Consider the following 27,896-nt stretch of genomic DNA (forward strand, 5'->3'; position numbering starts at 1 on the left):
CTTTACCCTTGCAAATACATCTTTTCCACATAGCTAACATGTTTTACAGAGAGCAAATTACAGTGCACTATCAGACCACCTGGAGGATGGAGAAATCACAGCAGAGCTGAGGTGTGGATTTACACCCACACTGACAGGGACCAACCCAGGGACCCAGACTCAAGGGGATGCTTAGGCTTAGCTATTGGGACCACATTCTGGTTCCAGTATCTACCTAGAAAACTTATAATCATGAGTAAAAACAAAAGAATGAATCCTTCTTTTGGAAATCCTAGCAGAACTTAGGAGCTGCCTGAAAGATGGTTAACTGGTACAGTTGTAACCTATGCACCAGCATATCCGTCCAACAGATAATACAACTTCACAAGTTAAATACTGAGTACTGGGTGACTTTAGGTGCCTCTTAGCGTTGAGCAGATTAGGGAACAGAATGCATGTGCATAATGCTGTAACATGATAGAAAGTACAGCAATAATAGCAGGGTAGCAAAGTCCTAGGCTACAACAAACAAGAACAAGCTTAAACACAACAGCCATAGACACAACAGTGAAGAAAATTTGCTCACCATCAGAAGACCTCAAGTAGGCAGAGATCGCCAGGTGAAATACCCCCATTTCCACTGCCAACCCTTAAATGAGGTCGGGGATGGGGTGGATCCTGGCTCCAGCCCTTTCAGTCACTCAGGTGCATTAATTGCACCTGAGCTCCCCTGGGTTGGCCCCATCTTCCCACCAGGTGCTCAATCTCTGGTTCAAGCTGTGACTTAGCATTTTTGCTACAGTATGTAAGTATTCACAGAGACAGTTCTGTTTATAAGAAAAATCCTCACTCTGAATTTAGCCCACAATCCCTCAGTCTCAGTTGTCTGTCCATAACATGGGAATACCACATCCTTACTTCCTGGAAGCATGAAAAAAGCTCTTGGAAAGTGGAGAAGTGTAGAGACAGTACAGCTAGAGGGGGACGGAATAAGGGTAATGTATTAGAATACAACACTTTCTTGAAGTATATGTTTCAGAAGGAGAAATTATATTTTCTGCCAAAAATGCTAAACAAGTTTCTTCCTATGTACTACAACTGTAGTAAACATTCATAAAGAAATGACCAACTCTAGAACAGAGGAAGATTAACAGTATTAGTTTTTATGCTGGTGGCCAACTTCTTCTCTCACTCGGTGGAATTCTTCCAGGCTTCTCTTTTAACTTCAGTGAGTTACTCCAGATTTAAACCAGTGCAAGCAAGGGCAGGTTAAAAATACTTGTGCCACAATTGGCCTTGGAAAATTCATTTCTCCATGATAGACATTAAACTGACTGCTGAGGTAGACAGCATGTCTTGCCCATAATCATTTTATATTTGCTTCTTTTCTCAGTCCTTAAAATGAGTTCATGACTTCATGGCTCTGAGAGTAAATATATTATATAATGAATACGCTTTTTATTCAGTACTTGGAGGAAATTAAAGTAAATGCCGTATGTAATAATACTGAATGGAAAAGTGGTGATAATTATTTGATGAGAGAGTTAATACGGAGGGCGCTCAGTTAATCCTGTGGTCTGAGGTAAATGGAAGACAATCAAGTAAAACTAATGAACATCATAAAACAAAAATAAACTGCATTAGTCCACCAGCTTTTGACTAATCTATTATTTTCTTATGAATACCATTGCATAAAATGGTTAGAACATATATTGTCAGTAAACTGAGTTTCATAAATGAATCATCACATTGTACTGCTGAAAAAATACCAGTCAAAATCTTAGGCTGCATTTCTAATAAGTTTCATTTTTGGGTTTATTTTACATCTCAGTTTAGAAATCAAGTGTTTTATTCTTGTTGTAAATCAGACTATCATGCTTTATTAGAATTTGTCCCAGACTGTCAGGTTGCACTATTGCAAGCAAACCTTACTCATGCTGATGCCTACTGGCGTTTCTTCTCCATTAGATGAGCATTGCACAAGGAGAGAGAGACTATGTTCTGTGAGAACAGTGGTACATGAAAAGATTAGTGAACAAAGAAATCATAGGTCCATGGCAATAAGGATCATATGATATTTTGGTGCAGACTGTTAAATGAGAGTAACCGCTGCTTTTAGGGGCACTGCACCATTTTCTCCAGTAATCATTGAATCATTAGCACATGGATAAAGCTCCATCACATTCTTGGTGATTGTACTTTAATTTTGGGAAGGTTGGAGGGGGCTTTGACCTTTTTTTTGTGTGGGTGTTTTTTTTTTTGTTTTTTTGTTTGTTTGTTTGTTTGTTTGTTTGTTTGTTTTAAGAACATGTAAAGCAAATATAATTAATATATTGTCAAATTTTATGTCTTATTATACAGTTGGCTCCTTCTGCTATTAAAATCTGGAAGACTCTGCATCACATATAGATAGTCTTTAAATGAATATAGCACTGTGTATAAATACTATGGGATATATTTTGGATGCAACAAGGATCGTTTCTATATACATTAAGAATAAGATATACAATAAGAATAAGAATAGGACAATCTTTGCCAAAACATCTGAGGATGGAGATTGTGAAACCTTTTAAAAACTGGCCTCTTCTCTAAATTTACATTGAAATGTATTGAATGGGACTTAGAAAGGTTTTTGAATATTTCTGATTATTTTCTTCTACATGAGCCATCTGAGATGAACTGAGTTTCACCTCTCAGACAAGGAGGATTACCATATAAAAAAACAGCAACCACCATGACAAATCAGAATGTTTTTCCTAGGGACAAGTGTAATAGACCATTTTAATTTTTTTTTTCTGTTCAGACAGTCTACATATGTTGGTCAAAAATAAGCAATTCATTGTTCCAAGTTATTAAAGGAAAAAAAAAATAGGGTGCTGGACCTGTCCTTCTCCAGTCCTGCCCTGCCAATGGCCTTTCCCAGGGAGAGTCAGGTGGGTTTTTGCCACATGCACAAGGAGAGAGTGGCAAGGTGCACATAACAGCAATCGCTCACCCTCTAGAAACCTCTGGTGCTTTGTTCTGCAAATATATCATACAGGCCAATTTTTATGTGGGCTACAAAAAGAGCAGGAAAATAGAAGACTGGAATAAAGAAGAGTTTTTCTACTTCAAACTCAGAATTTGTGCTAAATGCTGGGTACTTTGATAATGATTTATAAAGTTCAATGAACATTAGCTATCACCTTTAGAATCTTGTTTTGTTTTGCCTCATGTAGATGTGACTATGATGCACTGTATTAAACTTTCTGTGCCTTTTGCCATACTTTGTAGAACATACTGCTAATCCTTGTTTTCTTTTTCTTCCTAATGATAAAGTACTGATGAGCTGGATTTATACAAAAGTATCCCACTACAAGTCTTTATTGGAAAGTAATGGACCAGAGGATTCCCTATTATGAAACAGAACAAGTCAGGAGTGATACGTGCACACAGTCAAGGGGTGGCATGGAATGACAGGAACAAGGCAGCAGCTTCAAATTGAGAAAGGAAAATGATGTAATAATGATTAAACCACAAAACAGAACTCCAACACAGTGAATGAGCAATGAAAATAAAGTAATAAAAAGGAGTACTGAACTAGCTCATGAGACATGTTATTACAGCAAACATTATGCTAACACTGTTTATTTTGCTTAGCATTATGGCCAACTTCAAGGTTGCTATGACAAATGCGTGTGAATGTATAAAGGAAAGTGAACACTTTTTTTAGCTAAGAAGGCATCCACCAGCTCTCTGCCTACTCAATTTCCTAAATTACATGCCACATAAATTTAACTTTATTGGCACTAGACAAATGTTAACATTAACCACTTACGGGTTAAAGCAGCTTTGGAAATACTCAGTATGTTCCTCTGCTTACATTCCTCAATGCATACAGTGAAATCCACACATTATCCTGTTATGCAGTTCTGCTTGAAATAATCACTTGAAACATATATCACAATAACAGTGCCCACATATGAAGTTCTACAAGCTAAGGAGCTGATACAGAGATAAAATGAAATATATAAATGAATATATACAGTTTCTGCCTGATTTAAGGGACATTAAAGTTGTTTTCATTACTGGCCTTTCAATGACACTTTTTTTTCACGATGTTGAAAGAGTCTTATTCATCTGTGGCTACGTGACACTAAAATTTATGCAGGCTTCTTACAGCAGCAAGAGTAAAGGAGGAAAAGCACAACAGGGTTTCTCCACACGACTTATGAAAACATGATCAATGTGGTTCATTCATTGAGCAGTGACAGACTCGGAGGCCTGCTACCAGCTGGAATGGATGTATTGGGCAAAACAAGAGAGAAAGTGAAGCTGGGACAACTGCAGTGTGAACATGAGCTAAAACCAGAACACAAGGCCACTGCAGCACTGCTCACAGGAGAGCACAATATCACTTGCCACGTGTCTGTGCTAATTGACAGAGACTGGGAGCACTGGTAGCACAGGAATCAGTGAAGGGTTCCTTGACTGTCAACAGGAATCTAAAGAAGCATGCATATAGAGGAGACACTTGTATGAACATTTCCAAGGAGAGTGTCCCACTAACGCTACAAGTGGCAAATAGCATAAGAAAGATCCTAACCATGAACATTCATTTCTCAAGGAACAGTGTACATAAGAAATAAGTGATGGAGAACAAGTAAACAACCACACTTTTCTAGGTTGTATTTGGTGATAGGAGAACAGCTTCACTGTAGAGATTTTGCTTGAGATACCAAATTCTGCTTCAGCATCAACATGTGAGCTGATACATTAGCCATCCTTGGGATCCATTCTCGTTCACAGAGCTCTGCCCCACTGGAAAGAAAGTTCTTGTGCTGTTTTTGCGCAGAGCTCAGGAGAGAGGTGCTTTCATCCATGTAAATATGCTTGCTGGAATTCCCTTCAGACTGCATCACAGATGTCCAAGTTCCACCAAGTCCTGGCAGAGTGCTCACCAACGCTCTGACAGCCAAGGCTTTCATCTCAAGTCATGTTGTGATAGCATGTCAGTCGCTCTGTTTTTGCAGACATGAATCACTCATGATGTCAGCCTTTCCTAAATGACCTTGGCAAAACATGGGAACAGTTTCACTTAGATGTTCTTGTGTCCAGTTTCCACACACACTATTTTTAACTGGGCATGCTTTAAGATCTTTTCTACAATATTATCATTAATTATACAGAGTGTGATTTTTTACTCATACAATTTTATTTTTTTTCATAAGGGATGTAATCCTGTGGGAGATCCCCTCACATAGCAGGTTGTAGATTCACTGTTTGCAAGCCTACAATCATCTTGGTATCTTCCATAACCAGAAGCCTGATAAGAAAGCTGACATTTGTTAAACGGTCATTTGTAGATAAGTGAGGGTAACTGGTTACTGATTTAGTACTTGTTGCCTATCAACAGAAAAGGAAACCCAATATGGTATTCTGTCCATGTCTACAAAAACATCACTGTATGACCTAAGAACTGCCTGCCCCCTGAAGGGCTCCTTTGTTATTCTCAGGAGATTCAAAGGAGATTATCAAGTGCAGGTGCTTAGGGACAATGAAAAAAAATGCAAATCAAGGGATCAAGGATTTGCACAAAGCAGTTGCCAAGTGCAGTTAGCTTTGCACTTGGGATATAACCGAAGCCTAATCCCTGGGAGTATGTTACAGGCAACTTCTAGACTATGCCTCTGCAGATACACAGCAACTATGTATACGTGCACTGAAAAAAGATACACTATAAAGATTAGTCTGCAGGATCGGAAACTGCTCCAAATGATCTAGAAATATAAAGCTCAACCAGATCAGTTTTCTAACTTTATAAAATATAAAAAATATAAAAATGTTACAACACAAACCTGCACAATTTATCACTCCATCATCTAAATGTAAATTTATTTTTTTAACAAAACTGAAAGCTAGAAATATGGAAGCTGAATGGAGATAACTGGTGTGGTGAAGGAGTTTCAGGAGATACATACAGAACACATGTCCAGGCAGGGTTTTTTCAGGCACAGGTAACACAGGCAGTTCAGGAAGGCAAAGCCACACTGACAGACGGGGTACAACTAACATACCTTCTCCCACCTGCCCTCTGCTTGCTTCCCACCTTCCCAGAAAGAGAGGCTGTTTCTGCAAGGATTTGTCCTCATTTTGGGGAAATAAACCTTCTGCTTTACTGAAACTACTGCTAGGCCTGACGCCTAGTGCTTAGGCAGTGCTTTCCAAGCAGTGAGCTCTGCAGTCAGTAGGCATGGTTAGCAGATGGTACTGTATGGTCAGGGTTATTGCTGCATGTATGGATATTTCAGTCAGTTCAGAGAGCTGAGGGCTGAGAGGAAAGCAAAGAGGTCAGAGGTTCAAAAGGAAGACTTCAGCAAATTCTTGAGCCCTTTCTGGAAAGACTGGTAGATGGATGGAAAGAAAAAATCAAGAAGGACAGGAAGGACTTGAGTCATGATCACAAGCGAGCTGGTGAGCTGCAGTTGCTTCCTCAGAACCAGCTGGAAGTAAGCTGGATGACATTCATAGGCAGCTGGATTCCTGACCTGGAAGTGATGCTGTTCAGGTACTTCAGAATTTTGGGTTAGATATTAGGAGGAAAGTTTTCACTCAGAGGGTGGTGAGGCCCAGCTATGGGTGCCCCACCCTGGAGGTGTTCAGGGCCAGGTTGGATGGAGCCCTGGGCAGCCTGAGCTGGTGGGTGGCAGCCCTGCCCACAGCAGGAGGATGGAACTGGGTGGGCTTTGAGTTCCCTTCCATCCCAACCATTCTGTGATTCTATGAATTTTCTAAGAACAAAGAAGGGGTCAGGGTTTTTAGAATATTTAATAATTCTAAAGTTTGTAAGAGAGAAATCTTACCAAATGTGAAGACTTTTACATAGTTAAAATCATTCTAGACAAATCATAAATCATTTAAGACTAATGCCCCTCTAAATGGGCATGTTTGCGTGCAGCAGTTTACTTTGATATTTTAGGAGAAACAAGAACGGGAATGACTCAGCCTTCTCAAGTCCCCACCCATCCTTTGGCTCTGACTACTGGGCACAGCATGAATTTGGGTAGGTGCTCAGCCCCAGCACCACAGCCATTAGGAGCTGCTAGCTCTGCATGAGTAGGACACCCATCCTCGTGCTGCTACTGCACTCCAAGCATGTGTACACCTTCCACACTCTGCCCAGGCAGTTTTGACTGTCTTCACTATGGAAGCTTACCTCAGATTCCTGTCGTTTTTAGAGAAGCTTCTAAACTAGATAATCTAGAAGAAATTCAGAGGACTTCATTTTTATTTAATTTTAATTTTTTATTCTTTTTTATTTTTATTTTTTTTCTTTTTTGAAACTGAACTATCATAAAGTTAGCTAGCAGTTCTGGGAAAACATTTTTTTTTGTGCCAGCAGAGCATTTCAAGCAGCTGTTCAGTACTTATGCAAACACCTGTGCATATTTTTTAAACTCACTAACAGTTGGAATAGTTTTTCCCCTTACTTCACTGCTGATACTTATCAGCGATGCTGAAGCCTTTGTTCATGAAATAGGCTTGTGTTTTAATAATTATGTCAGCAAAAAATACTGAGATATAGTGATGACGTGACTAAACCAACACTCTCTTTATGGTATTTGAAATATACAAGCAATAACAATAGGATTTGCCTCCAAACCAGGAACCAAATTTAGCAGGCACAAAGTCACCAAACTTTTCTGAGACTGCTGTCTTGCTTCTCCAAAATCTTCATTTTCTTGAGAAACAAGCCAGAAGTGTTGGAAGGGACCTCTAGAGATCACTGTCTCAAAGAAGGGTCAGTCACAGCAGGCAGCTCAGGGCACACTGAGATGAGTTTTTAGCATCTCCAAGGATGGAGACTCCACCAACCCACCTGGCAACCAGCTCCAAATGCAATAAAGCCTTCTGGATACTACTGTCATAACCCTGACTTTAGAAACATGTTTGCATTACTAACATTGCTAACATAGAGATGTTTATGCAAGCCCACCACAAGCTAAAATTATTCAAAGTCTGAACACCACCACTTTAGAACAGGGTGTTAATTGAAATGTCTGGAGAGCAGTCAACCTTCAACATCAATCAATTAGATATTCTGTGCAAATCCCAGACAAGCTTTTACAAAAAGGCATGTTTTGTACTTTGACTTGGTGGATTTTAAAGACAGTGCCTATTATGGCAGAGTCCAAGCTGGACTGTAACAGTCCTTACATATTTACTTAGGTATACAATAAAGCTAGGAGCCCCTAGGAAAGTCATAAGCTGCATAACTATAAACAGAAGGTTGAGGTCACTTGCAAATCCTGCATCATTTTGATGATTCATCGCAAATAAGTTCATTTTTTGAATGTGATCTAGATAACATTCTTCTTCGTCTGTTTTTCCTCCTGGATCCCATTCTTATACACACATGCACACACGCATGCACACACACACACACAACCCACAGCCAAGCTGAAGTGAGCCTCTGGCTGACACATTCTGGCATCTCAAGCCTTCACCAATTTCCAGGCTTTGAGGAACTCAGTGAGATGACTAAGTCCAGAGAGGAAGGAAAACCAGTCTGTCAGACCCACTGCAGAAGGCATGGTTGTAACACCAACATGAAAAACAAGCACAGAGGATCCTGCACAGCAGATGATCCTGCACTCAGTAACATTTCTGAAGGCCAGTGGTGACAACCCTCCCAAATGAATTTGTTCCACCATATTGGTTTCAATGTACTTTCAAGAACTGTTAAAATTATTTAACTGTATTATTTAGGGGTTGTTAGGGCAAGAGAGCACTCTAAGAATTGTTTAGAACTTTGTGTTTTGTTTTCTTGTCTTCCTCAGAAAGAGTTGTCCAACCACCTACTCTGGAAATCATCACATTACTTATTCTATGGACAATTATATGCAAATAGGCAAGAGGCAAATGAAAATATACGTAAAACCGTAACAGACTCAGAAACATACTCTGGAAGCTACATGAAAGAGAAAACTAACATGGTAATGTTTCAAAATAGATGCACTACTTCACACTTTTAGTCCTAGTAATACAATTTTCAAATATAATAACCACAGCTGTAGTCATCAGATACATACATACCATACAACCTGTACCAACTACGTGCCAGTAAAGAAAACTGAGGAAAGCTTCAGTCAACATAAAGAAAAAAGGAACAACTGACAGCAAAACCATGAGAAAGACCAAGTTGTTGTACTACTTCCCTCACAGATAATATAAAGCTACAACAAAAAAAAGCATCTAAGTACATTGGAGCTCCAATGGCACATGCGTATGAAGGGACAGTCTGCTCTGTCTGAGGGACAGTGATAGCTGCTGACAGCAGTAATTTGTAGCTTTTCTTAAAGAAAAAAAGAAAAAAGAAAAAAAAATGCACATTTAATGCTGAGTAGCTTTCTTATGTGTGTATCTGACAGAGACCTATGATACTCCCTAAGAAACTCTCCCTTGTTTGTGCCTTAATTTGTTCACCCCTTTCCTCTCTCTAGCAGAGAAGTCACACAGTAAAAGCTCAGATATCAGCAGTTAATTGTCCACCATGATTACATCCAGCAACCAAAGTTCTTCTCACTAGGAAACTGATCAGAAGAACAGTGGTAATTAGTGTGCTGGCTGTAACCAGAAAGAATATACAAGAACGAGTAAAGTTCAGCTTAGAATAGTCCATCCTAGATCCTGACCACTGAGCTTAAAATTGCTGCTTCTCAGATTTCTACATCTTCACCTCCAGCTCCATTTTCCTTCATTAACAGATTGATTTTCTATTCTTTTTCTTGCATATATTTTTATTATTTTAACTTAAAATTACATTTAAACATGCAAATTTTTGTGGTAGGGGTGCTGGAATCCTGAATAAAGAGAATTTGTATTACATAAAGGAATCTTGACCTGCATGGTATGATGGCAAGAACAAGTGCTGCTGTTGATTAAAAGCAAGGACATTTTTTATTTACAGTGGTATAGCAACTCTTCAGAATAGATCTCACAGTGAACTGTGGGACCTTTATGGCAATGCAATGCTTAGTTTTGACCAATTTTAAATATCAAAAAATGATTTGATCAATATTTTGCTTAATCAATGCACAGAACACTGTGACCAAATGTTACCTGGATTTACATCTTTTTATTCTTTCTGTGCTGTAACACTTGACTTCAGAGGCACTATTCTGAATAATCCCCACACAGAATGGAACAACGTGTCAGCTGTTTCATTTCAAGACACTTTTAATCAGGTAATTACAGGAAAAAAAAAAAAAACCAAAAAAAAACATATAAACAATTTTTAAGGTGTTATTTGCCATGTCAGCTTACAAGGATATGATGTAACAAATCTGTTACAAATTTAAGGGCATATTTACATTATATACTCAAAGTAACAAGCTGTATTCATTGACATAAAAGGAAAAACCTATAGGATGAGTTAATGCAATGATACACCACTTAGCAGAAATAGCAGTTGAGGTTTAATGGAGACAATATACATGTGAGGCACTTTGAGGTCGTAAGGGTGGAAAGCAAACAGCACCAAGCAAAAGGAGAAAATTCTGTACAGATCATATCAGAGCCTCAAAGATGAAGGCTGCTCCTTCAACAAATGCTTCAATTTCTTCAGCTAACCATGAATTTTGCAATCAAGAAAGAGAACATTTCAGGAAAACAAACAAACAAAAAGAAACCAAACACTGCCTTGCTCCTCAAGCCCACCCTTCCTCGTATTTGTCAGTGCACCAAAGGAAAGGGAAGTTTTATCCACCCACTGCTACTCTGAGAGTATCTCAAAGCACCTTTTAAAAACCAGTATTTTGCTGCCAGCCCTGACCCTGATCTTCACTCTGTTGAGATAAATGTATCACTGTGCTGGTTGTATACTGTGTCATACACTCTAAAAACATTTAAAGTCTAATATGAACCTGTGCATGATTTAGTCAAGAGTTGAGCATTATCCTCCAGGTGCACATGAACAGAATGTTCTGAAGAGAACTGAAAAGGGAATGTGGTATCCCAACACGCAAAATTAAGACGTTCTTCTGAAGACTTCATTTTCCTAGAGGAGCTGGGTTAAGCTTGCTCACAGCATCCCTTACATAAGCTCTGGGAAGGCAGCTGAAGTTTGTGCCATCCTTTGCTGCTATTTACTCTAAGCAGTTACCATAGTAATTGTAGATTTTCAGAATATTGCTTTAATCTTGCACCACTGCAGTGCTCGAGGAGGTGCGCAGGCACACCTGTGTGTATTCGGGCTCCATTCGTGCCACAAGCCAAAAAGCCAGATTTCTTCTGCAGGAATACCTATGTGCCTTCACATAGGAATCTCTCACACCTAACGACACCACCTGAAGAAGTTGTTCCAATCCTCATTTTTATACTTCCATGCAACAAAGTAACTATGACAGTCTAACAGAACGTACGACTAAAGCATTTTAATAATTTTCAATTAACACTAAAATTTAAGAGGCACGATGAGACGAAGAATCCCTGCACGATGTCATACTTCCATTGCGTACATTGGCACCCACAAGCTCTTTCCGCAGCCGTAACGCCGCACCAAAGCGCGTTACGTGACGGCGAGGCCGGAGCTGCGTGTGAATGAAGCCCGAGCGCTCTCCCCCCAGCAGATGGCGTACGAGCGCCGCTGTCAATCGGCTTCCCCCACTTCCTTTCAATAGGAAACGTTTAATTTTCACGGTAACTGAGGCTCTCAGTGAGCGAGGGACTTAGTATGCACCGACGGTTTCCCAAGGCTCGGGTCTCCCCTCCAAGCAACACAAAGCTCCGCTGCCGCATGCCTGGCAAGCTCCAGCTCTGATGCCCAGGGAGAGGGGGGTCAGGGCTGGGGAAGGAATTTCTCTTTTCCCAAACGCTGAAGAAAACAGCTCAGAAGAGAACAGATTTTACTTACTGTCAAAAACAAAAGATGCACAGACTTAGGAGCCCATTTTGGAAAGGGTTTGATCTGAGTCTACCTTTTGTTACTCATAGCTGCAAGCGAGAATAGGATCCCCAGCACCAGGATTGAAAAAAGTATGCGTGCATCCTAATAAAAAGCAACCCTTACGTAACTGTACTTCTGCACTTCTCTTTGCTAATCTCAGAACGGGCATGCAGGCTGCAAGTTCCATCACAAGAAAGAAAGTGAACATTGAAATGTCACCAACATTTTTTCAGATGGAACAAGTCTTTAAAGGGGAAGGCAAAATGACAAAAATATTTTAGCAAAGCAGTTAAATGCAAAATGAAAATATTAATGCACACATTCAGTAAAAATATTAAAGCATATATGCTTCATATAAAATACAGTACTAGTGCTCAGAGGAAACTGTTGAATTCATTTCCTTCTGCAGTATATACAGAGTAGGATTCTACAGTATTTACCTATACAGCCAACAAATTCTGTTCTTAAGTCATTCACACCTCTCTTCGCCTTGAGTTAGGAACCTAGCACTGGAAAATACAAAATGTATCCCATTCACAAGACAGGCATTACTTTTTTTTTTTTTTTTTAAGGTTAACAGTCTATTCCAGGAAACCAAGTTCAGCTGAAAACGTGTGAAGCATGACAATCAATCAGAACAGCAGCAAATGCATTAACAGTAAAAAGCAAGACTGCTGCTACAGCATCATATTCGTGGACTTAATTCATCTGATCAACTCATTAAAAACTGGAAGCTCTTTCATAGCTTCTACAGTTACCAATAATGTTTCTTCTTTTCAATGTGAAATAATACTTTGAGATGAGCTATGTACACAATGTGGTCAATTCAAGCCATAATATAAATATAAATGTTTCCTTTTAAAAAGTATTTTACAGACAGATGATGTGATATGTTTGCTTCCTTTAATCCTGGGCTACAAAAGAAAACTAAGGGCACTGACCTACACATACGATAGTGAAAAATGCATAGGGAGAGAAAAGTTAACGTGCATCTTTTCAACTCAACTACTTTTGTTTAACACAGGATACTCTGAGGACAGTCCGTCTGTCTCACTCCAGCTGCAGCAGCAAATTGGCACCTACCCTACTGAATGATTATTGTTTTACATGTTTTTAATGAGAAGCAAATGCTTCTTACTTCACGGCAGAGCAAAATATGTTTTAAAAAATTCTCTAATGGTTAACCAGTTAATTCTTTTCTGAAAATTAAACTCTTAGTGAATACAAAGCCGCAACAAATATGCACAGCACCATGTGTGCATACACGCACTCCCCCATCCCACTCCCCAGCCTCCCTCCAAATTCACTTCATTAAATTCACTTCCAATTTTGCCTGGGCTTATTTCTCAAGTCTTCTGCTGCCTTTCCATTGTTCAAAACCAGTGGTTTTGTTCTTGCATGTTGAAGTAGGAAAATTATTTTGCAATTCAAAATAATGAAAACAATTTCACTTTTGTTATTAATCTTTTGTTTTAATCATAGTACTCGATAAACAGTTGAACAGGATCCTAGTTTAACAGAAAGATAAACAAGAACACTGATGACAACTCGTTACAACTGCCTTAATGTACCTTTTGCTTAATGAACATCTGTATACGCAATAAAGTATTTTTTGGAGGATGCCCCAAAAGAAAACAACTTGCTGGTTGAGCAACAGAAACAGCTTCCTTTTTGCTATTATGTTGAAATCAAAGTCATTTATATATAAAAATAAATGTTATGTTCTAACAAGAACATTTTAGACAATTACATCTGTGCTTAACAAAAAAATATTGGTCACTCAAGACTAGAATAATTAATATTTTAAAAGTTTTTAGATTATCAGAACGTATGGATACAACTCAACACAAACTGTAGCTGAAGGGAAACAGGACTGAAAATATCAATTTGTCCATCTGGAATAAAAATGCAACTAAATTAACTAATTAAATATTTAAAGTACTACAATGGAATGTGACAGTAGATATGGTCCATACCTACTAGACCAGAGGGAAGGGAAGTTTAACATGTAATAATTCGTACCTTACACATTTAGTTAAATATAAACATTTGTTATTTATACATAAAGTCGCTTCCAAAAAACTATTAATAAGTGATTTAGTTGCACTTAAAATCAGTTTCATTTCTCATTTGCCGAGTATTAACTTTTCTTAATCTTAAATCAACTGTCACTAGTGCACTTTTAGTTAAAATTTCCCCTCAGGTAAGTTTTAATCCTTTTAAAAGAGCCCCCTCACCTAAACCATGAATGTACAAAGTGGCAAAAGTTAATCCCTTTTAGTATAATCATAGTTTATATACTCATTTTATAGCCAATAATAAGAACAGGCTTTCCTTTGCAAAATCTCCTTCACAACTCGCAACAAACGCCACGTGCTCAAAGGAAACAGTTAGGCGTGGCTAGCACTTGTAAAATGCCAAGGTCTGACAAGTCCTGTTGCTTCTTCCACATCGAGCATCTCTTACGTGAAAGAAGATTCCCTTCGGCTCGCCAAAAAGCTTCCACAAATCCAAGTTAGATGCTTCCTGGAAACAAAGATTTTCAGCTCTGTTTGGCACAAGACTGATTCATCCTGCAGCTTTATGCTTCCCTCCACAGCACCCACACGCCTCACCGCAGTGATGGCATGCTCTCAAGGGGAGGTAGCAGCACATACATGGAGCTATGAACGACAGCGCTACCAGTGCTAACCAGCGTAAGCAGAACTTGTCATCGCTAGTGTCACACGAGCAAGGATCAGAAAAGTCTCCTTCCGAGTCTGACATGCAGTGATACAGCATGCTCTCTGCGCAAAGCATGCAACTAACTTGGTAGATACATCTTTTAATAGGATCTGGAGCATCCTGACATTTTCCTCTGCCGTTATCTTCATGATTAAACCTTTCCTGGCAGTATATACAGCGGGAACGCTCACCATCCTCTTTTCTTCTTTTGGAGTTTTTAAATTTTGATGAGGAGGGCTGAGTTTTAAATACCACAGAACTCTTTGAGTCTTTCAGGGAATTCAACTTAGTTCCATCCCCACACGGGTATAAATAGTCAGATTTTTTACTGTCTGATTTAGAAAATGGTATATTTGAGTCTGCGTCATCCCTCTCCAGGTCGTTTTTCCACATGTCAGGATGCCTGTAGTCTGCATAACGACGTATCAAAATATCACGAGGGTTTATTCTAACAATTTCATCTTCATCTTGAAAACTAACGTGTCTGATCGGCTTCAGTGGGACCTGAAATGAGAAAGTGAGATTAGTTTACTACTGTTAAATCTCAAATTTATGTTCACATATAATGTAAATAATTAAGAGCGTGGTATTTTTTTTTCTTGCTGCATGTAAATAGGTTTTTCAGCTCACTCTCTTACTGATACCATTTACAGACTTCCTCATGATACAAGCACCATGAAGTTTCATATTCCCTCCTAACACTTTATGTCTAACAAGGGCTCTGGACATGTTGGTATCCACATAAAACTTCACCGTACTTCAGAATAGGCTCAAAATTTGGATTTAACAAATGGCAATTAATTCCACAGATCAATGATGCGTTATGTCACTTCGCCAGTCTCATGTATCGGTGACAACCTCTAGGATTAACTCCCAGATGAACTTGTGCTGTGTTGCTCGTGTTACCTAGGAGGAGCTTTCCATAGCCCTCACTCTTGCTCTGCGTTTTCAAATTTCCTCCAGTTCTGCTACAATAGTATTAAATATTGATTACACAAAGCTGTGTTCCAGATTTTGCCATGCATAAGAATAATATTTTGTGAAGTTCAATAGTACTATCAGACAAATTTCTTGTATTCAGTAACAGCAGCTTCTAAATGCATCTCACCCTTAGCTAACAGACTGTACATTACTGAAATCAGTCAGTTTAGGATGCCAGTAGACAAACTGTTAATGGAAGTTAATGGAACTGGCCATAATTCAAGAATGTTTAACTTAATGGGCAAATAACAAAGAACATGTTAAATATAAAACAAAACAGCACAGAAACAGATCAGACTTCTTGTTTACTCTGTCTTGCAATGAAAAAAATTTTGAAGGTGGCAGATTTGAAACACTGGAACTGAAATACTGCAGAACTGAGAAAAAACAAGTGTAATACAGCAGACCACCATTGAATGTTACTGAAATCAGAAATGATTTTTAAGAAAACGTGCAAATAGTGTCAGAATACAAATACAGCACATGTATAGAAGGAACTCTGAAAACAGCAGAGAGTCCAGCAATAAAGGAAAAGTGTCAGTATGCCCCAGACAGGCAATTATTTTCCTATGCCGTAGGGCTATTATAATCAGAGACAGAATATAACAGAGGTGAAATTAGATTTGGAGCTTTTTTTCCTTTCTGTCAACTGCAAAATACCTCACCGAAAAGACAGAAAAATCACTTCCAAACGCACTAGTCTTAAAAATTCTCCCAGAATCAGGAATTACTGAGGGTATCTCTGTATCTATCATTGCTTTGAGAGTACATACCACCTTACTAGTACTGAGCAAACTGATGATTCCTAATGTTGTTGCCATGCGAAACAATGCATGTCTGAAGAAGATGATTTAAGTTAACATTTCTATTTCACTTTGCAAGCACCTTTGCTCCTACTACACCAAAATGTGCATGTTCCAGTTCTGGGGCAGGAGGCAGAAGCGGAGGGAATAGCTTCTTAAAATATTAAAATCAGAAGTTGGCATATCCATCACCTGCTCAGTAATCCTTTGTGATATGTATTACAGAACTGTAATACGAGCTGCTCTGCCCTATGAGCTTCAACTGCAGTATGCTAATGAGAACAATTTTTGTCTTGGCTCCAAGTCGTTCAGTTGGACATCCACAAGGTCTAGAGGACATGTTGTGCAAAAAGACTCCATCCCATTCAGCTGACATCTCTGCTCTTCCATACATTGCCAGTCCCCAGTGTAAGCTGTTAATTCAACCTTTTGCTTATAAATACAGACTGCAGAGTTCTAGTGTTCAAAAGAGGAGAAACAGCCTACTGCTTTAGCATCAGTAACTAGCTATGGATAACTGCCTTTTTCAAACTGTTATGAGCATAAATTCAAGGGGAAAAGTACTAAAAGCATCATTACAATTCCATTTGTTACAAGCACAAGGATCCTTACCTCACTGTTCAAATAGAGTACTAAGCATGCTTTTAAGACATTAAAACCCCCTGTTCAATAGTTAAAACCCCAAATCAAAACCTCCACTCCTATCTCCCATCACTCAGATTTCCTGTTACAGTAGATACCAACAGTCATAAAATCTGACCTCTCCTCAATCTTTGTTTTCTATTTGTTTGAACGTAACACAACACATACATAGAACTATTTTCTTTTTTCAAGTCCTCAGCCAAACACTTAAAAAATACTTCAAAGTCCAACATGTAGCTGATACTAAAAAATCATTAAGAAAGCAAGTGATAAACACTGAAAAAAAAAGAAGCAAACAGGAAAACAAACATTGGAAAAGCTTTATTTATAGAATTCTTTCATATTGGGTGTTTAATGGGACCTATATATGAAAGCAAGACATACATAGAAACTGAAGAACAGTATACAGCCCAGATTTCATTAGGCACAAATAACAGCTAAATGCAATGAAAATTATGCATCTAGTCTTCTGATATTCACAGTAATATCTTAGAAAAGGTAAACCTCTGTGTAACATCTGAAGCAGGAAGTGAGGAATAATAATACAACAAATGAGCCCCACAGAGAATGTCACTGCAAACATAATTAGCCAACTGGAAATGAGGCAGAAAATCTTTATTGACGTAGCTCAATTTCCCAGTACTGCACCTTACTTGAAGGGTTACACCTGCAAGCAAGGCATGGTACTTGCTCAGTACTGCAGCCGTCCCTGACTCCCTTGGAACAGATGCACCTGATTGCTCCAGTTGAAACTCTACAGTAGGAAGACAGTGGTAGCTAAAAGTAACATTGCAAAGAGTTACATTTAAGCTAAGTTAAACACACACCAGAAGATAAGGAGGTGAAGGAGTTTGTTTTCCTTTTTATTTTTATTTTTTATTTTTTTTAAATAACATTGTGACAGTATAATGTGAAAGGAATTCAATTGCCATTAATAATCTCTTTAGTTTCAGCACGTTCTTGTTATTTGATTTAGGAGCACAGTAAGTGTTCAAACATATTTATACACAATTGAAACAAAATTGTTATTTACCTCAAAATCTGCTGTGCTACATGGCCACCATGCATAGAGCTCAGCAGTAAGAGTAGTGTTTGCATGTACAGAATGTGAAGTTTTGTTGACTCACCTATGTTCTAAAATGTGCACAGCAAGACTACACAAAAAGTGCAGTATGTTGGATGCAGATAGTGGGACAGTGAGAAAAATATTTTGAAGAATATTTATCTACTTAAATTTCCGTGGAATCACCAATAACATCAGAGTACAAGAAGTGATTTCTAGCATTTTCATGTCAATTTTACATCAGATGGGACCTACTCAATCTTTAATTAGTCAATTATGTATTAGTTTAATATGCTCTTAGAACATAAGTCAGTTTAAGCTGCTGCATTTTTCTTTAGGGCTCAGGACTTCAAGCCTTCCTCACAGTATTGATCTTTCCCCTTAAGAATGTCTGCAAGCTGATTATTACCTTTCAGGGACAACCTCCCTTTCTGTACCAAAATAGAATATTTAGCAGCCAGTTAGCATGAACAAAGTTTCACTAAAAATATTCACAACTGCCACACTGTGCAATGTGTCCTAAGCACCCATTTTCACAATTTCACAATTCCTTTAAATATTTCTACCCAAAACAGTACACATGTAAGCAAGATTGAGACAATGGCCAGTTTACATTTTCTAAACAATTTAGATAGCGGCTCAAAGTTGCAAAGTCTATGATACAGAAATGAGAGTTCAAAGAAAGTGAAAGACCTATTAATGTAGTCTGCTGCGCTGTACTTTTACAAAGCTTTACTTCTATGATTCTGTGATAATAATGCTGTATATTTCAACTGCAAAACTTATAATGATAATTTCCAGAAGTCCACAATATAATAAAAATACTACAAACAAGGACTCAGAATGAAAATGCTTTCTTGTCAGAAGCTGCAACCCATGCCAGTAATACAGCAAGCAAAGTAAGAACTGTTTCCATTGGTGGTCTTACCTGGCTAGGCTGGCTAGGAAAACAGGCTCTCCTGGTGTTGAAATCCTCAAGTGCTGAAGGCCTTACGTTTGAAGTATTGTAAGGTTCACTGGTTACTACGGTTTCATGTTGGAAAAGGTGATCTTTCATTAATGAACCTGATGTATTTTCTTGAGTACTCTGGAGCAAACAAGAACATTCTTGAAATGATTTTGCATTTACACAAAAACTGTTCCTCAAGTACCAAGGTCATACATAAAAGCAGTAAAGTTCTACACAATTTGTTAGAGACATATATAAACACAAGCATTTTAAAATACACATTTGTAAGTAGGTATAAATACATTTCTCGACGATGAGTCAGCTTTGGAAATGAAAAGTTCATTTTCTGCAGAGTATACATAACTGGGGAGTCAAAGATACAGGCCTTTAACTCGTCTGCCAAATCCGATACAAGGAACTTCTTTAGCGTAGGAGGGGTTAACCCAGGCCCCAAGATAATGCTTTTCCTAACTACCTACAAGGCTGCCAGTATTTACAAATACAGGATTGTAGAAAAGAAAAAATTAAGACTATTAAGGAAAAAGCTAGTCAGAATTTTTAGTAAGTTAAGAAGCAAGACTGCTTAACAGATCTGCTGGAAAGGAAGAGAAAATCAGTGTTACCATATACAGGCTCAATTAAAATATCTAATTACAGCAAGTGTGCATTAAACAGCTAATGGCTGTCTTTTTAAAATTAAGGTTATGCTAGGCAATTTGATACAAAACTGACACCATGTGGTAGTGTATAATGAGATATCTACAGAACGTATGCTACTCAGAATGAGGAAGAAGAAGTATGTTTGGGTGGAACATTGGCTTGTAAGATGATCCAATTTTCTGAGAAGAAGAGAAAAGCAAATGCTTCCCATTATTTAAGCTGAGTGGGATATGCTTGAGATACAGTGGAGCATATTGATATAAATCTCATTAAGTTGCTAAAAAAAAAAAAGAAAAAAAAGTGCTGTATGTTTTGTTTGCATTGAAATACACTGCAAAGTTAGCTGTCATCACTTGATAGCTCTGAGAAAATTCTGGCATAGTCCTGCTTCCAGCAATATTTCCATTTTACTATAAAGATTTCTTACAACGATTTGTATGCATCAAGAAAACATGAATGAAGCAAACAATAAAAAAAATACTGCAGAAAATTACCAAGGAAGTAGTTTCCAGTACCTGAAATGTTGGCAGGCTAAATGCTAACACTGAACTGTTAGCTTTCATTTATCAAAATAATTAAGAAACTTGCTCTGGAATTTCATGAGCACCTGAGATACATAAAAGCTTCATGCATCAAATTAAAATATACTCAGATTAAGTCAAAGCAACTACTTTGTTGTTAATACTTATGAGAAAGAAAACCTCCATTAAGAAGTTACATAACACTCAGAAGGTCTCTGAGTGGAAAAACATTTAAATTAAGTAGTCAATTCATTATCAACTTTTAATTAATACTAGTGAAATATTCTCCATGAAAGGAAAGATGGGAGTTCAATAAGGTTAAAGTTCAGCTAAAAAATACTGAAGACAGGCAAAGCTCCAAAAAGAAGCACTTGTATGGTCCTTGAACACCACTAACCAACATTACTAAGCCATCGGCCTTCTATTTTCTCATCAAATACTGCTGGGAATGGAGTAGAAAACAATGTTAAAATGACTAACAAGTGTTAGATTTCAAAGATGTATATTTATTTTAAGAGCAAAAGAACATCAAGTATTAGTGTAGTATCAAATACCTTGCCAGCAGGACATACTCTTGAAGGTGCATTACAAACCACCACCTAACCTGAAAATGAGTTGAGAACCCCCACAGGTACCATCAATTTATGTGGTATAGAGTGGGAGATGCAAGAATTGCTACTCCATCCTTTCCAAGAAAAGAGATACCTGTACACATGCCAGTCCTGGGTCTGCTTTGGAACACCCTGTATTGCTTTCTGCTCCTACAGGTGACACATACTCTCCCTATAAAACATGCAGTCACCAATCATTTATGAGAGTGTTAACAGTGCCAGTTAGTGATGTATGAAATACTTTAAATCTTAATCTTAAAGCAAGCTTTTGTGCCCTGTATGCAGCAAGTACATTGAAAAGCTTTTGCTAAATTCCAGCATCCCAACCTACTTCAAGGACAAATGCGGGGTGGCAGGAGATAAAGGTATTTGAACTTTTATGGTAGGAACTCTAAGAAGTTGCAAGACAACTGTTGAGAAAGACCAGCACTCAGCCTACCAACCCAGACACTGGAAGTAAGTGGTATGGCCTAACTTTTGAGTCTCAACAAAGATGGAAAGTGAGTAAGTAGGTTATTGATCACCATCAGCCTATAATTACTCATCATGCAAAACTAATGAAATGACAGATAAATACCCATTGCATTTATAACCAAGGTGGTAGTTTAAATACAGCTGAAGCACATTTACTGGTATCAAAAAGGGCTGCTTTGGACAGATGCATCCTGCTCCAATGTAACATTTTATGACAAGGTTATAAACACCTGAAACCCCTATCTGCAATGGAAACACTGATGACCTGAAGGGAGAAGTCCTAGAAACAAAACCACTATTGTACTGAAAATGTATTCAAGTAAAACACAAATGTTAACTTTTCCAGAAGAACTAAGTTTGGTATATTAAATATTACACACAAACACAGATGCACGCGTTCCCTTCTTCTACTGCCCAAAGCAATTACATCGCCCACATTCAATATCCTTTAACCACCGCCTGCAAAGTACAGCAATGGCATAGGTTATTCAGTATCATCTATAGAGTAACCTACGCCAGTTTTTAATGCATAACGGAAATCTGGTTTGCTCCCAGCTGCTGGTATAATAATTACTGTCCTATGGTTGCTAAGAGATACTCTGAATTTTTTTTCCAAGACTACTAAAACATTGCTGTGCGCGCAGGCAGAAGGATGCTGGGAAAAGCAATAAAATGACTCCAGCTGTAGCTCTCCAGCAGAATTCAAAGCCAGATGACAGCTGTAGAGAAAATGAAAACCAGACTGAGCTTTTCTTCTTCTCCAAGTTTTCTCTCCTTACTTCTCCCAGTTTGCCAGAGTTAAGTCCGGGAGAGAATTCAACATTGTTCTGCAAACACTGTTAAAAATGTTCTGCTCTAAGTTTAATGATTACACAGAAGGATGTCTGAGAGACCACACTTCCGCTGCATCCCAGCTCTTGTATTTACTTCCCACGAGGCCTGAAAATCTGCTGTTTGATGGTAACCACTGCAAAGGAGTTTACATTTTTGTCTGTAATTCTTAATTGTGAATAAATGATACGGGTTTCAAAACCACTCAAATAACTTCCTTCTCCTTTAGCTACTCGTATGACTGATGGAGCAAATACTTCCAGAGTTGGCAAGAAATTCTACTACAACCAGGTATATACTTCTGACATGAACTGAAATATTACGTAGATTAGTCTCAGTTTGAAGTAAAAAATAAGGCATTTGACGTATTTCTTGCAAGGATGTTCTACTAGATTATATAAAGCATAGCAGAGATTATTAGGAATTCCAACAAAGAAATGAATAAATTAAGACACCAAGAGTAACTCTGAGGAAGTAAGAGAGGGATGGAGGTGTAAATAAGTGGTCATGGATATTGGCAAGAAAAAAAATTGTCTTTTTTAAATACTACACCACGAAGGCCTAATAAACATAAATAAAATTAGCTCATTTATTACTAGATTTTACTTTAATGATAAATTGATACTACATTTACTTCCATGCAGTTAAATAATATACACTGAATATTGCTAATCTTCAGTGCTTAGTCATGTCACATGTTTTTCTCTATACAGACAACAGCATCAAGTATAAATCATTCCACATTACTCTACAACTTACAATGCCAAATTACTTTTGTAAAAGGAAGCTTGTTCAAACCTTTGTCTCCAGACAAAATACACTGAATGCTCACTAAACAGTGTATTTATGATGAGACATGTCAAGCATCTATGTTGTCCTTGCAACAAAATCCCTTAAACTGTGTTTATAAGTTTCAGGCCTTCTCCCCTTCATATCTATTTCTGAAAGCCAACTTAAACAAACAATAACAACAAACAAAACAAAACAACCAAAGAAACCCAATAAGATCCCACCTTACTTTATTTGATTTCAGCTTTTTTCTGCATCAAGCATTAAGAAACTTGCAAGCAGAAGTGCTTTGATAGCCTCTAAATAACATCAATGTCTGGCTCAACAAAAACTGACAAACAGACTCAATCTGCTGTATTTTTCAGTTCTCAAAAGACTTACGCATTTTAAATTCCAAAACCTCTACAAAAGTATTTCTAAAGGTATGAACGATAGATCACATTTAGATTTATTCCTAAGGAAAAAAAAAAGATCCCAACGATTGCTTTCTTTTTGTTGCTGTTAAGCCCAATCAGTTTTAGAGCAAAAAGTTTGTACTTGGAGAGAACAAGAATCTGAGCCAATCTCTGTACAAACAAGCAAACTGACTTAAACAAGCTGCTTGTCTACAGCATTCAAAATAGCTGGATTTATACCAAAAAAATTCAAACCTCCTACCAGGACAAATTCTCAGTATATATTTTCATCCAAATACATATACATTCAGAGGATTTATTTACAAACACTACAGGAAATCAGAAAACTCTACATTACCTCATATATGTGTTTCTATTTCAAATTAATCTGCTAACACTGGGGGTTTTTTGATGATGTGAACAGTTTGCATATGCTCATTAAGTAACTAATAGTAATTTTAATCATTTAAGCAACCTTCAAGAGCAAGTATCAATACCTTTAAATGACAGTATTTTGATACTAAGCTTTCAATGTTCTTTGTCAACTGAGCATCTCGGAAGCTACTATGAAAGTATGTCTTCTTCAATGACAGATTTGTTTGTCATTGAAAAGGTTACCTTCTCTGTAAGATTTTATTTAAAGTACTTTTAAAAAGTATCTAGAGACTCAAAAGCAAAATGCTAGCCTAGATAGGAATTCCTAACAAGACAGGAGTTCAGTTTTCCAATAAAAAATTAAGAACTGCATGTACAAATTTTGGACAGCCTATGTTTCCACCTGCTACATCCATAAAACTGTCAATATTCATTACAGGTAGGCACTGAGATATCAGCAACACTGCTGACTAAATCAGAAAGCTATGAGTTTTGATCTTATTTTGATCATTTTATTTGCTTCCTTTAGTGTGGATTATAACCAGGCAGTAAAACAATTAATGGAACCTGTTTTGCTTTGTTCACCACTAATCATCTTGGCTTAAAAAAATAATAAAAAAAGCTAGACTCACTGTTAAAGAAATTCAGTATGCAGTTTATACTATGTTTCTGTGTCAAGTGTACACACGAAGTATAGGATTCTTAGATGATTAGAAGATGACTAGAACAGCCAACGCAAAACACTTTGATAGCAGATGGTGTAATTTAGAAGGACCTATTAAAACTGAAGTTTTCAAATTATCTTGATGACATCCTAGGGACTTTATTTTCCATTCTAACTAATGAAGAAAGAAACAATGCTGAAGAATATCAACATATCTGGTAGTTACTACAGAATGCAGACAGAAATAAGTTTGCTAACAAGTAATAACCTTTTTGACACTCTGCTTTATGGAGTACTAAATGTGCATTATGACTATTAAATATTTTTAATCAAATAGAGGAGATGAATCCAGTGTTTGGAAGTTTGTTCTGATGAAACTTAGTGGATATAAGGGCAGCTGGGATGTTTATAAGCAAGTGTCAACCTCTTCTTTAAAATTCTGCCCATACTGTAAAAAGGCCTTGCATAAATGTAACTCAAAAATTTTAATAGGACATCACAGAAAATACTATTAGATACTTGGGAGAACAGCTCATTTAATAAAACAGGAAAAAATAAATCATTAGCCCTTCAAACTGTATGTGTGTGCGCATACATGGGGAAGTGAGACAAGCCAGCATGACCCCTCACATCCATGATACATTCAATCAAATGGTCTTATCAGTCTTTTAAATTAAAAAAAAAACAACAACAACCCCCCCCCCCAAACAACAACAGCAACAACAAAAAAACCCCAAACAAACAAAAAAACAAAAACAGGATGAGAAAAGGAGTTAATCACTGATGAGAATGATCACTATTTGGCTATTTCTAGGATTTTGTTCTTGATGACTGTATCCGTTGTTTCTAAAAAAACCCACCACTTCTACACTGACATTCATAAAGCTGTAATTATGAATTAGTTATTGATATATAAATTTTATTTAAATGAAGCATAGCTACATCAGGGTGAGTTCACCATTCCCTGCATTTCCTCCACCTCCTTTCAGTATTCTAGTAGGAAAATAATTCTACTAAAATTTATTTCACCTTGGTATGCAGAGATATGTTAAGAGAAATTTGGTAGCTTTCTCGCCTCTAGAAAACAGATAAATCTTATTTATCCAGAGCATGAATCTATAATTAGGCAATGTGTGCTATAGGAAATTCATAAAGTAATTTTCCTGGGCAGAATGTAAAGAGAGAATTTTGCCAGCAGTTTGTATCGAAAAAGGACTGTATCTGTAATACACATAATAGATTATGCATATTTACTTCTTTTCCTCACTTTCTCGAAAACAAACTTTGCAAATACATAGAATTGAAGACATTTGCTTCAATTTTGACATCCTTATATAGAAGTGTAACAGCTAGGCACCATAATCAAGAAGTAATTAGTTTCCTCTAATCTCATTAGGCCTGCAGAAATTGCTCAATTATTAATCTTTGCAATAAAGCATATTTAAATAAGTCTTTTAAAGCTCATTAAGGATTGCATTAGCTTTGGCCCACATCTCCTCTATTATATAAAGACTTCATTTTTATTTTAAATCCAAAACATCCAACTTTAAAGCAATTTTAAATACTGTAAGATAAAGCACTGCAAATAAAGAGCAACAACAGGTGGTTGAGAGACCAACTCTTAGACAAATTTCTTTCTTCCACTATTAGGAAACCAAGATACACTTCTGCATTACCACTGCATTGCAGCATCCCTTCACAACACTTGACTCTTCCTCATACCCTAATTTGATTCTGTAAAATAGGCTACTAACTTTCTTGATTTTTTGTTACAGAGTACACCTATACACCTATACATACTAACAAAGAATTTACTGTTGCATAAATGGCAAAACTCCATCCTCAAGAAAACTTTTATACTAACAGTTTTCTGAATAGTTGCAAAGATCCCTGAGTCAACTTGTTTGTCTAACAGCTTCACGTTAAATATCTGCACTGGTGAATGGTGAAAAGTGAATGTGTGTGTGAATTAAGACACCGCTTTCCCTCCAGTTGTAAACAAAAAAGATGACAAGCACTAATAGACACTAGTGTTTTTTTTCCCAGTTGTATTAAATTTATTTATTGCATATATGTACTCTATCTGTTCTTACTACTAGCTTTTTAACTGCACAGATTCTTGCATGTTACAAGGCAGTGCTACAGTATTTGACAAATAACATTTGTCTGAAGTATGCTGAAACATAACTCAGGGCAGGTTACCTCTCATGTTGTTATGATCTATAGAAATTGAATGGTGCCAACAAGGACCAATAAAAATTTGACACTCAACAAGTGAATGCTTTATCTTAAGTGTGATTTATTTTCTAATTATCTGAATTTTTGCTTTTGTTTGGACAATATTTTTTTACCACTATATCTGAATCCTTCTAGCCTTTCAGTGTTGGAAGTATGTATCGCTGCAAAGTAAAATCTAGAAAAAAAGTAGAACGTGCATGTAAAACAAAAAGATCTCAAGCCCTAAAAATATTCTTTTGAATAAAAGTAATTCTCCCACAATTTCAAATAGGTCATATAACCTAGAAGTGATATTTTTAACTTAGAGTGGTTAAACCATTCTATCGATTAAATACTCTTTACTTAGTTTAAGACAGATAATAACTTAAGTCTTCCAGATAACTGTTGTGGAATTTATTTTATAACATTCAATTTAGTTTTCTTGTTGCACTTATTTTGTTTATTCTCACTAATGAAAGAAGTTGTTCAAACATTTTCTTCTATAAGTAACCACATAGTTTATATAAAAATTAAAATACTCACTTGAAAGTCTTCTGCCACTTCAACATCATTTTGAGAGGGTGGATAGCCTACAAAAAAGTTTTAAAAAATTGTTAAAAAAGAATCTTTTTTAATTCACTGTTTATTGCTTCCAGTAGTTCACATCATCCTTCAATAACCCAGCTGTGGGAAGTAGACTTGTACACTTTTTTAAGCAGTAGATCACAGTATTTCAAGTTGATTTTATTACATATCATTCATTACTTATGTGATTTTATTACTAAATGTACTTCACCACACTCTTATCTTGCTGACATCATTCACTGTAAATTAGAATGAAGGGAATGCATTCTTGCTAGCATAACACTTTGAAAATTAAGGGCAGATTATACTTGGTTAGCATGAATGCATGTTATGCTATGTTCTGTTATAAAGCAGCAGAAACTGGAACTGTGAGACAGTAAGAGAAAAAATGAGTAACGTCCCTATTATTTCTCTTTCAAGAATCAACTCAGTTCAGAAGTCACTCTAGTATGACAAAAAGAATTTTCCTTCAGAAACATTTTTCTCTCTTTGCTAATATGATAACATACATTAAAAAAACTAAATTTGCAGCTAAGCACATATTTGTTTATTTTTCTCCCTTTGAGTTACTTTATTTCTTAAAAAACAAGAACAAAAAAACAAACAAAAACATCCCCACAAACCTTAAAGAGACATTCTTCCCACTCAATGGAAATTTATTTTCTCCCCTTACCTCCTCCTTCCATCTAGTAATACATTCATCATAT

The 27,896-nt window shown here is 37.1% G+C and overlaps 1 protein-coding gene across 2 annotated transcripts in view; it reads right to left on the bottom strand.

Moving 5' to 3' along the window:
• Positions 1-10,228: 10,228 nt before the first annotated feature.
• The window catches only part of SPRED1 (sprouty related EVH1 domain containing 1), a 58,147-nt gene continuing 40,479 nt past the window's right edge, over positions 10,229-27,896 (bottom strand). Inside the window, exons 4-6 of one of the 2 annotated variants that reach the window (XM_090141255.1) lie at positions 27,148-27,194; positions 19,047-19,205; positions 10,229-15,133 (exon numbers count right to left, since the gene is read on the bottom strand). In XM_090141255.1, coding sequence (XP_089997381.1) covers positions 14,474-15,133; positions 19,047-19,205; positions 27,148-27,194 — 866 coding nt within the window. In that variant the 3' untranslated portion in view covers positions 10,229-14,473. The remainder of the gene's footprint in view (positions 15,134-19,046; positions 19,206-27,147; positions 27,195-27,896) is intronic. The other variant, XM_031593731.2, reaches the window with a different exon arrangement.

This window comes from Phasianus colchicus, chromosome 5 (genome assembly GCF_987193195.1).
Source record: "Phasianus colchicus chromosome 5, bPhaCol1.hap1.1, whole genome shotgun sequence".
Lineage (NCBI taxonomy): Eukaryota > Metazoa > Chordata > Aves > Galliformes > Phasianidae > Phasianus > Phasianus colchicus.